Raw genomic sequence first — 10,522 nt, 5'->3', positions numbered from 1 at the left:
AAATGCAAAGCTTTATTCGGGGAATAAACTGAATGAGTCGGAGAGGCATGGCAACTAATCACACAATGGGAAAACAACTGAAAACTATTTTAGAGAGGAAATAGGGGTAGTTATTAGAAGGATGAGTCAGAGCAAATGAATGAAAAATAGCACATACCACAGAACACAAAGACAGATGGAGGCGTAGAAAAAGCTGATTTCCAACCCAGGGCTCCCTGGCTGAGATATGAATAGCTATTTTGTGATGGCATTAACACAACAGAACTGCTTCAGACATGAAAAACCTTTCAGATTGTGATGGATTCCCTTTGATGTGGCTATATATTCAAACTCCTACTTATTTCAACATGAATTGCCAGCACTGTAACAGGGAATTACTGTCACACTAGCATTCCACCCACAAGACAAACTGGCAGATTTTTTTTTTCTCTTTAGAGTCAGCATAATTTAACATGTAGTGATACAAGCACCACTGGAGACCCCAGTGGAGTATAAGTTGCAGGACAGCTGGATAACGAAGAGCTTGTTTTGCACGATGGTGCCGTCTTTTATGCACTGTTTGGCAGGTTTAGTGCAGTCCAGTTCCCTTTATTCATCTAGTCAAAGGAACAATTTCACTTTCTGGGAAGAAATTCGACTAAAAGTCTAGCGGCTGATCAAATGTTATCTCATTTTCACGTCACTGTTAAGTTTATGGAGGAATAAATACAGATAAAGTATGAGCCCAGCTCTGTCAAAAGTGAAATCATCAAAGGCATGATGCTGGTCTGAATAGCTAAAAATAAACAGAAATTGCTCCTTCTGCAAGCTGCCGCTAAGATTTATTCCAATCAAATGCCAAAAATGGATTTTTGAATGCATTCCTGTGTGTTATTTATTTATATACATACTTGTGCTATATCTGTGTAAATGAGAAGTTGCACACGCTATGTGAATTATTCAGAGGAATAATCAACTTCAGCGTAAGTAGCATGGCTTCACATGGTGCATCGCTGCTTCATAGCATCCTTTGCATCCTCCCCTTCACCCAGGAGCAGCGCGCTCACTCTCTCTTACTCTGTCTGTCCAGTGGATCTCTGGAGATTTCTCTTCCTCTGTGCCTATTTTATGGTCCTTGGCCCTAATTCCTCAGCAGGGAAGAGCTGGGATTTTATGAATTATGAACATCATACATAGGAAGTTTTCCAGCTACAACCCAGAGCTTCCAACCACTTCTCCTTTTCCTCCTTATTGTCCTGCTGTTTCAAATTCCTTTCATCTTCCCTCTACTTTACATTCCCATTTCCTTGTTCTTCTGTGGGCAGACTTTCTCAATACGTGTTTTTCTCAGGAACTCTTCCACCTGCTCCCTGCTCTGCTTTCGTTTTCAAATTATATTTCTTTTTATGAAAACAAATAGGATTGAGGAAAATAAGATTTTGACATAAGTGTAGCAGACAGAGAGATGAATTAAATCTGTTTGTAGATAAATTAAAAAAAAGACTAATAGCATACAAAGAAAAAGTATGATTTGTGATTAGATTCATACAGTTATTGTAATAAATAAGTTAGAAAGTCTGTTGCAGCCTATAAGCATCAAATGATGCACCCATATACACACTCAATAACGTTCACATACACGTCAGTATTCTCGAAGTGTGCAGGTACATTTCAGTCTGCTCATTGATTTGTTACAGGAATAGTTAGAGCATGGCGTCTAGGATTCAAGCTCATTGTTCTCCACAAATACAATACACATATGAACTTTTAAATAAACATCCCTCCATCCCAGAGCCCACAGGTGGACGCTGGGTTGGAGGAGGGTTGAAACACCATGCAGCCATGCAAGCCAACTGCAGCACTGACATGTCAGAGGGAAAGATGGGAAGTTCTGCAGCTTAAGTAGATGGCCAAATTGGGAGGGTGCACTTAGTTTATATATGATGTGAGGTGAGTGAGGCATATTAGTTTGCAGGATGCAGTGCACCTCGAGTTGCCTGCCTGAGCTAGTTTGGATGTTTTACTCCATTTTAAACAGTAGCACTCTGAACAAATGTGACAAATGTAACTATATATTGCACTGCTGACTGTTCATAAAGGATTATTCCTTGCAAATATTCCTTCATTTCATCATTCCTAAGAACTTCTGCCAGGAATACAGCTGCTAAAAATACAGTCCACATTTATATCCGGCCTTGAGTTGATGAAACATTTTGCTCAGACTATACTCAGAAGTAGAAACACAACAGTCATTTGCTGGAAATACCAATTTTATTTTGGTGTGACATATAAACAACATTTATCAGTGATGCAGTAATTTGTATTTTTTTCTCACAGATTAACAAAACGTAGACACAGAGGTAAAGGATCTTGTCAGTAACACACATTCCTCTCTGATACTTACTGCTGTGTCAGAGATCGGCAGAAATAGACATCCTCCATAAATCTCTCTTCCCCACACACAGATATGACTGCATGCGGGAGCCATTACTGCTCAGTGTGTGTAATATTGCAATTTTTGAAAGGAGGAAAGGGCATTCCTCCTGTCTGAATTTTTCATTCCCTGTGCTCTCTGTTTCTGTATAACAACCAATAAATAAACAATGAATCCTGAGGACATAACACAAAATGGACTGAATTTTATGTCCACCACACCCCAACATCAGCTCCCCCTAGATACACATTTTGCCTGTCTTTCTCTTTCTGCCTCACCCTCGCTTTTTTTTGTCTCTATGAAGTCTCTTCCTATTCCTTTTGTACTTACCCAGTGAACTGAACTGGAAAGACTCTGGCCCAAATATGTGGTGGAAAAGTGTGTGTGTGTGTGTGTCTGTGTGTGTGTGTGTATTGAACGTGACCTTTCGCTTTGATAATCCACCACAGATTTAGATTTAAAGTGCTGGTGGATTTGAATCAATCTGAGAGGCAGCTTGTTTGGTGAACCGTCTACAGTACACTCTATTTAGATTAGCTCATGAATATATGCCACAGCATATCTCTCTGATTATGCAATATTCTTCTCAGTCAAGAAGTGTGTGGGTTGTTTCAGACGGGGGGTAAGGGGTGGGGTGGGAGATGAAAGAGAGCCTACAAGTGCTTTGAGAGGAAATCAAGTGACAGATGAGATAAAGAGGGAAATAATGGAGACAATTTAAGCAGTACTTTGTCGCCATCTCATGGTCAATACCGAAATTGATTTGTTGTATTGTGAATATTTTTTGTCATAAAGCAGGGGTGGGTAATTTATTTTCCCAAGGGGCCACATGAGAAACTGGAACTGTTGTGGAGATCCGCACCAATAAGCTGAACTCGGTTCTTAAATTTTATCACTTTATAAGTTTATTTGTGCAGCCCAACTCAACAGTCGCAGTTTCTCATTCAGGAATATATCCCCAAACCAGTGTAGTGAGTAAATGCAGCGATTAAAATACTAAAACATGACAATGTCTGTGGAGCGATTTCTCCAACACTCGTTAGAAATAAAAACATAATGCAAATCGTGAGGACTTTACTTTGACTCTGCATTGATCGATCTTCTCCAAGTCCCGCCTCTCATTTTCAACATCCAATCAAATTACGCGTTCAGTCTGTTTACTGTTAGCCGCGAACTGCAAACTTCCTGTTGTGTTCCTGTTGCGTTAAACCAACACTAATGCTCATTTTTCCTTAAGGCAATATGAACACAGAGCAATACGCTGAAACTCGTCGTGCAAGTAACTGCCCAGTTTCGACGCCGGAGGGAAATGACTCAAGTAAAGGAGAGCTAAAAAGGTAACTTAAGGATAGCTTACCATTTATTTAGTGAATAATCAACGCTAGCCAGGGGAAAGGTTAAAGTTTACGTGTCTGCTAACTAGTGTGGAATATTAGAAATGACAAGTAATTCTGACCAATATCAAGCATTATAAAAGCATTATAAAAGCCTGCTTGCCATAACTCCGCTTGTTACTGTCTGCTGTTGTGTGCTGTACACCACGTCAAACTGCGACGTTTTCGAGCGTCTGGCGACATCCATTGGTAGAGATGCAAAGCTTCGTAAGATTAGCGCATAAACAAAACAAACATAAACAAAAAGTGCTGTGTTATTTTCTATTCTCTGGGTATTGATCTCCAACGCACAAAGAAACTGTCTATTATTAGTTGTGCAGTATCATTAAACCACATGCATTTACAGCTCTGACATTCATCTGGATGCTCTACTTATTCTGTTCACACTTTAAGGCTTGACTTTCATGTAAAAAAATTTTTTCACGTCAAATAAAAGGTTATGCACAGTAATAGCAACCTTTTCTAAGAGAAAAACGCAAAACAATTTAGTGACAGGTATTGTATTTTTAGCCATATCTTCCAAAGATGGCAAAACTGATGGAGACATACAGATTTGACTTAAACTCTAAGTTTAACTTTGCAGGACTTAAAACACAAGTGACATAATGTGTCTGGTTTTATATTCAGAGGATTGTGCATCTTTGCGGTAATTAAGCTATTGGTGCTATTGTTGAATTAACAAAATTACATTCTGTCGTCATTTTTTCCTTCAATAATTCCTTCCCTCTTTCTGTAGAACACCATTCTCAAAGTTTAAGAGAGTGCACTCCCACTTCAAGTCACCTGTAAGTAGCTTTTCTGTCTTCCCTGTAACACACACACACAAAAATCACCTAACGTATGCCCCACATGCCTCCCTCTGTCATGAACGTCACAGCTTCAAGTACTTGAGAGTGCTAAAGTAAGCCCTGCAGAGGAGGCGGCAGAGCTAGAGAGGAGAAGAGAGCAGCTGGATACAGAGATCGCACAGCTGGAGGCTGAGTAAGTACAGCTGTGTTTTTCTTGCTGTATTTCTGTCTTGAGGTCCAACTTGAATGGTATGGGTAGTGATGATCCAGTGCATCATTAAGTGAACAGAACTCTGATTTAATGAACCACCCACATCAGTGACTTCTTGCCTGCACATAGCAGTTTTGCCTTTTTTTTTTTAAAGATGTTTATAGTTTTGTGCCTGTACTTGCACATGGACCTTTGCATAAGTCTGATGAGGCATTGTGGGTGGGTGTGTGTGTGTGTGTGTGTGTGTGTGTGTGTGTGTGTGTGTGTGTGTGTGTGTGTGTGTGTGTGTGTGTGTGTGTTTAGGGGATACAGAGTACAAGAGCTGGAGCATCATATTGATAAGTTGCATGAATACAATGACATCAAAGACATTGGGCAGTCACTCCTGGGTCGTATTGGTAAGAGAGAAACAAACATTTCAGTTCAAGTTTTAGTAGTATTCAAAGGCTTGCTAAAATTAAAAGCCCAAATTTAGTATTAGTTTTTTTTTTTTGGTTTGTTTGTTTTTTTTAATGTTTACTTAATTGCTGGGCCTAATATTTCCTTCAAGCGGACTAAAGTGTGGAAGATACACCAGATCTCTGTCTGTCTGCAAACTCCTCCTACACAATCAGGAATTCAGCAACCAAACTTGCCACACAGGTACATCTTAGGCCCATGAATGTTTTTATCTATATCAGATACTGATGTTACCCATTTTTAAACATTTATGTACCTAGAACACCTTAAATCGATTTAATTTCTTGACAGTAACAAGTGATTTATTTAATTCAACTTTAATATTATGATACATATGATAGAATAGCTTTGTTGTCATTATACATCTCACATAATGAAATTACAGGTGCTTCTCCCATTGTGCAGCAATATAAATATAAAAGTTTATAGAAATAGAATAAGATATTTAAGTTATATTTACACAGCTAAGGAATTATATTTAAACAGCTATGCGTAAATATCACTATAAATAAATATACTTATCAAGAATATGAGTATGGATGTATATGGGTGATATGGGTACAGATGCGTGTTGGATATTAGCAACAATAGCAGCAGTTTGGTAGGTATTGCACATGATGGAGACACTGACAGAATAAATGTCCAGATCAGCAGTTGTTTAAAATGTTCTAATGGCCCAAGGGTAGAAACAGTTTCTTAGCCAGGTTGTGCTGGCTTTCATTAACCTTTATCATTTACCAGAAGGTAAGTTCAAACAGGTGATGCGCTGGTCTCGGACCTTTTCATGCATCTGGAGCCAGCAATCTCCTCCAGGGAGGGCAGCCAACAATTTTCTGGACTATGTTTATGATCCTCTGGAGAGCATTTCTGTCTGCAGCTAAGCTCCCAGCGTACCAGGCAGACATGCAGTACGTGATCACACTCTTGATGGTGGATCGGTAGAAGGTCACCAGCAGCCAGTTTGTTCTTCCTGAGGTCCCTCGGGAAATGTAATCTCTGCTGGGCCTTCACCATCACTGCATTGGTGTTGACGGACCAGGTCAGCACCTCTGATATATCGACTCCCAGGAATCTGAAGGAGGTCACTGTCTCCACCACGTCCCCGTTGATGTAGAGAGGGGTGTGGTCCACTCTGGTCCTTCAGAAGTCTGCAACGATCTCCTTGGTTTTTGAGGTGTCCTGCAGGTTGTTGGCTCAAAACCACATGGACAGATGTTTCACCTCATCTCTGTATGCATCCTCATCCCCTCCTGTAATGAGCCCAACCAAGGTGGTATCATCGGCAAAGTTAAGGATGGAATTTGACAGATGGGATGGTGTACAGTCATTTATGTAAAGGGTGGGTTTCAGCACACAGCCTTGGGAAGAGCTGGTGCTTGGAGTGAGGGTGGATGACAGGTGGGATCCCAACCTCACTGACTGTAGTCTGTGTGCAGCCCTCTTCAAGCCCCACCCCACAGACTTTCAGTCGCATTCAGGTCTGTGATCTGACTGGGTCTTTCCAAAACTTTAATCTTCTTCTATTGAAGCCATTCTTTTTTTGTTTTGGGTCATTGTTGGGATCGATTAACCTTCAACACATCATATCCTCAATTGTAAGAAGGTGTGTGAACTTAAGGAGCCACATTATTATTTCTTTTTTTCCCTGAACGATTCAGTTTGTCCTTAAACGATTTGCTTGGACTTTATTTTTTTTAAACATCACAAAAATCTGGCATTTTAATAGGAATGTGTTGACTTTCCACTGTACCTTCTTACCTTCTTCGGGCATGACACGCAAAATCTGCTTGCATGAAGTTACTTTTAACTATGTGTGTTGCTTGATTTGCCGCAGAACGATAAACAAAGATTGGGGTGACAGGTATGTGGGTATTAAGAAATGTAAACTAAGAATAATGATGCAAAGCCAGCCTTCTCAGCCAACGACTGGAGAGCAGTAAAGGGGTGTCTCCTGTTTTTTGTTTGTTTTTTGTTGAAACCAAAGTATTTTAGTCAACCGTGTGCAGTACTTAATCCTATGGCACGCACTATGTTTTATTTATTTTATAAATGAATAGATTAGCCCACTATAAAAAAATTTAAACTGACTTGAAGAGTCTCTTATATTAGTCTTATAATTCTTAAATAAAACAGCCACTGCATTTTTTGTGTTCGATAATTATTGGCTAATCTTAACAGGGTTTGAAATTTGGTACTAGTTATAAAATGGTTTAGGCTATCGATCAGATAGTACTTGTGCGTCACTGGTAGGTGGCCCACAACATTCCTTCCTTTCTTGTAGAGTTGAGGAATCTCACCTTTCCTCTACAATGGTTATCATAATCTGTCATAAACATAAGTGTGTCTGAGTGGATGTTCTGCAGCTGTGCAAGGTTAAGTAAGTAGGGTGAAGTTCACACTTGTCATACAGTAAGGACAATGTGGGTGAATCACAACCAAGTCACAGGTTGTGAATGAAATCTCGACGTTCCTCACTACTTTAGTCCCTTGATTTCTTTTTTTTTTTTAATGTGCAGTACATAGATACACTTGTTTCCCACTTCTGAAGCCGTCTGTGTCGGAAAGCTGGGCAGTCTCTCCTAGTAAAACTGTGCTCGGTTAAATGTTGGCTATCTCTTTAAGTTGTCTCTCAGTACAGTGAAGAGTCAAGATGATAATGACTTCTTAGTGAACGGAGGTGGCATTTCCCCTCTGACACAATAGCTGTCTTTCACATCACTCACAGGCTGACACACAATTACTGTCTCTGTCCATAGATACGTGCAGGCACTAACACGTGCATATATATATTCAAATACAAACACATGCAATCATTCTCTCTTCTCCCTTTCTTTCTCAAGCACACTTTCACAAAGAGTCTACACTTAACACACTGAGTTGCTGTCATACTGTTGTGCAGTACTGTTGTACTGTGTGCTCTTATTCTGAGAGCGAGGAGGTGGGTGCGCAGGCTGTGGAGTGAGGACACAAGAGGAGATGCCCTGCATTACCCTCTAAAGACAAATGTCCTTTGTCACAGATCATGTCCATCCGTCTGTATAAATTTCATATATATATATATATCCAGCTAACGCAAAGAAAGCTTGGCTATGTTGAACTTGCTTCGTAGTACACTCCTCTGGTCTTAACATCACCAGCCAGTCTTACATTATATAAAGCAGCAGAAACAACTGAGACTGGAAGAACTGGGGAAAGTTCTTTAAGATGATTAGAGTAACCTAAATGTCAAGTGCATTGAAAACATCTGTTTACCTCTGTGAACTGATTCTGCTTCAAAGACAGAATAGTGAGACCAAATGAAGAAAAAAAATGACTCCCCTTTGCATAGAGTTGATTTATCTGTCTGAAAGCATCCTCACTTCATCTTTTATTAACAAAAAAATTGAAACAGTATTAAAAAAAAGTTTGGGGGGTTTTTTTGCTATTTTTTGGGGGGGGCAGACTGAATCCAGCACAGTTCAGCATAGTTTGGTTCTGCAAAATACTAATGACCCAAGATCCAGCTAGTGGGGCTAATTTAACTGGCCTTTATCAGCATGTGCTCAAAACTGAAAAATGTTGGAAATAAAACAGTGTGGAGATGATCAGTGTGTTTTATTCAGTATCCTGTTAATGCTTCTGTTCAAACCCCTTTTACCAAGTACAAGGCTCGTCTTTATCGTGATTACTTTTTTGGTGCTGCACTCTTGGTCTGTTCAGTGTTTTGTGGTTTGTTTGAAATGGAGAAGAGAGGGAGTTGACCCTATAATCTGTCTTGCAGCTGCTCTGAGGGGGACTACCACACGAGATCTCTACACACACTTTGGTCTGGAACTGGATGACTGAAGAAAAGAAAGAATGAAAATAAAGGGGTGGGGACGCTCCATCTGAGAAAGGGAACTGGGAAAAAATGTTTAAGACCATAGACTTTTGGATTGATTTGATTTCCCCATTTTTATAATTAATACCATTGATAATGAAAGGGCACTGGTGTTTAAAATAGGCTGGCTATTCAAGCCTGTTAGTGGGCTTTCATGCCTACCCTGCTTGTGCAAGGATGTAAATGCTGTTGAGGGTTAATACTGTGCTGGCTATTCAAACTTCAGTCATTTCTCTAACGTTGGTTGTTTGGTTTGTTGTTTGCAAAAAAAAAAAAAATACTGGAGTGCCGAAATGTACTAGCAGTAACTGACATTAATATAATAAATGAGGTGTTACCAAGATACACTGTCCTTTTATTTCATTTCTCATCCTCTGTTATACTCGCCTGCTTTAAGAAAAGATATTGGGCAACGTTCACAGTCATTTAGTTTCCTGTCAACACGTGAACATCTGAAAAAGAAGTTTTGATACATATACTCATTATACTTGTAGTGCTGAGTGGGGAAAAAAAGCACAGCTGGCATAATGTAATCTAAGAATCAGTGATAAGTGTCTTCTGTTATCAAGTGAGGGTTTCACAACCCTGGTGATACTCTGATTAACTGTGTTGAATGGCATCTATTTGCTTGTAAAATTGAATGCAGAATGAAAATTAATGTGCTTTTGTCTCTCATTTGCAGGTCAAAGCTAATCTTATTTTCTTGTGCTGATTATTGCATTTAATATCATTCATTTACTATTCTATATACTAGTGTGGTTGCAGTCTACATTGTTCCTGTTATAGGATGACAGTGCGACACATGCTGATCAGGCTTCCTGCCTGATTATTCTTGACCTTTTTGTGATTTCTTGGTGTTACTACGGATTCGGTTCACTATTTGAAATTGTTTTGCAAGAATTTCCAAACAAGTCTGTCCTCGTTGGATCTGTCTGGGACTCCGTTGACCTGCACCAGTGACTCAAGGGCTTGCTATGGGAGACCTTTTGCAATCCACCTTGGTTATGCAATGTATTTCAAGAGACGTCACATTACTCATAAACACTGTGTAAAATGTCAGCATCCTTGTGTTCTGTTAATGCTGATGACAAAACACTACTTGGCTTAAAGTTGCAGCAGTCAGTAAGGCAATACAGATAATCATCCATTCGTGTGGCATAGCATTAGGTTGGTCCAACAGTTTTATTGTTACACTTAGAGCAATCTTTCAGGTCTGTCTGACTTAGCAGTCGTACATTTCTGTACACAAGTGACATCTACAAGGAGTTCAAAGGCACAGTCAGCTGCCTAGCTTTTGTTTGCACGGAAAACTTGCACGTTCCTGTAGTAGGGCCCTGTCTGGTACACAGGACATGCTAATCCTAGCTATTGTTTAACAACTTGCCCTTCCTCATTCCA

The 10,522-nt window shown here is 39.8% G+C and overlaps 1 protein-coding gene across 2 annotated transcripts; it reads left to right on the top strand.

Annotated features, from left to right (window-relative positions):
* The first annotated feature begins 3,580 nt into the window (after window positions 1-3,580).
* swi5 (SWI5 homologous recombination repair protein) lies at window positions 3,581-9,485 on the top strand. Of its 2 annotated transcripts, XR_004020670.1 has the most exons (6): window positions 3,581-3,750; window positions 4,544-4,592; window positions 4,685-4,788; window positions 5,110-5,204; window positions 5,357-5,448; window positions 9,026-9,485. XR_004020670.1 is itself a non-coding variant. In XM_030742267.1 (5 exons), the coding sequence occupies exons 1-5, from the start codon at window positions 3,656-3,658 to the stop codon at window positions 9,088-9,090; spliced, it is 408 nt and encodes a 135-aa protein (XP_030598127.1). In that variant the 5' UTR covers window positions 3,581-3,655; the 3' UTR covers window positions 9,091-9,484. The 2 variants fall into 2 exon arrangements, 1 of the variants encoding a protein (XP_030598127.1); XM_030742267.1 differs by lacking the exon at window positions 5,357-5,448 and having other exon boundaries at window positions 9,026-9,484.
* The last annotated feature ends 1,037 nt before the right edge of the window (window positions 9,486-10,522 follow it).

This window comes from Archocentrus centrarchus, chromosome 12 (assembly GCF_007364275.1).
Source record: "Archocentrus centrarchus isolate MPI-CPG fArcCen1 chromosome 12, fArcCen1, whole genome shotgun sequence".
Taxonomy (NCBI): domain Eukaryota; kingdom Metazoa; phylum Chordata; class Actinopteri; order Cichliformes; family Cichlidae; genus Archocentrus; species Archocentrus centrarchus.
The sequence above is the reverse complement of the archived record's forward strand: the minus strand, read 5'-3'. Positions and strand labels throughout refer to the sequence as shown.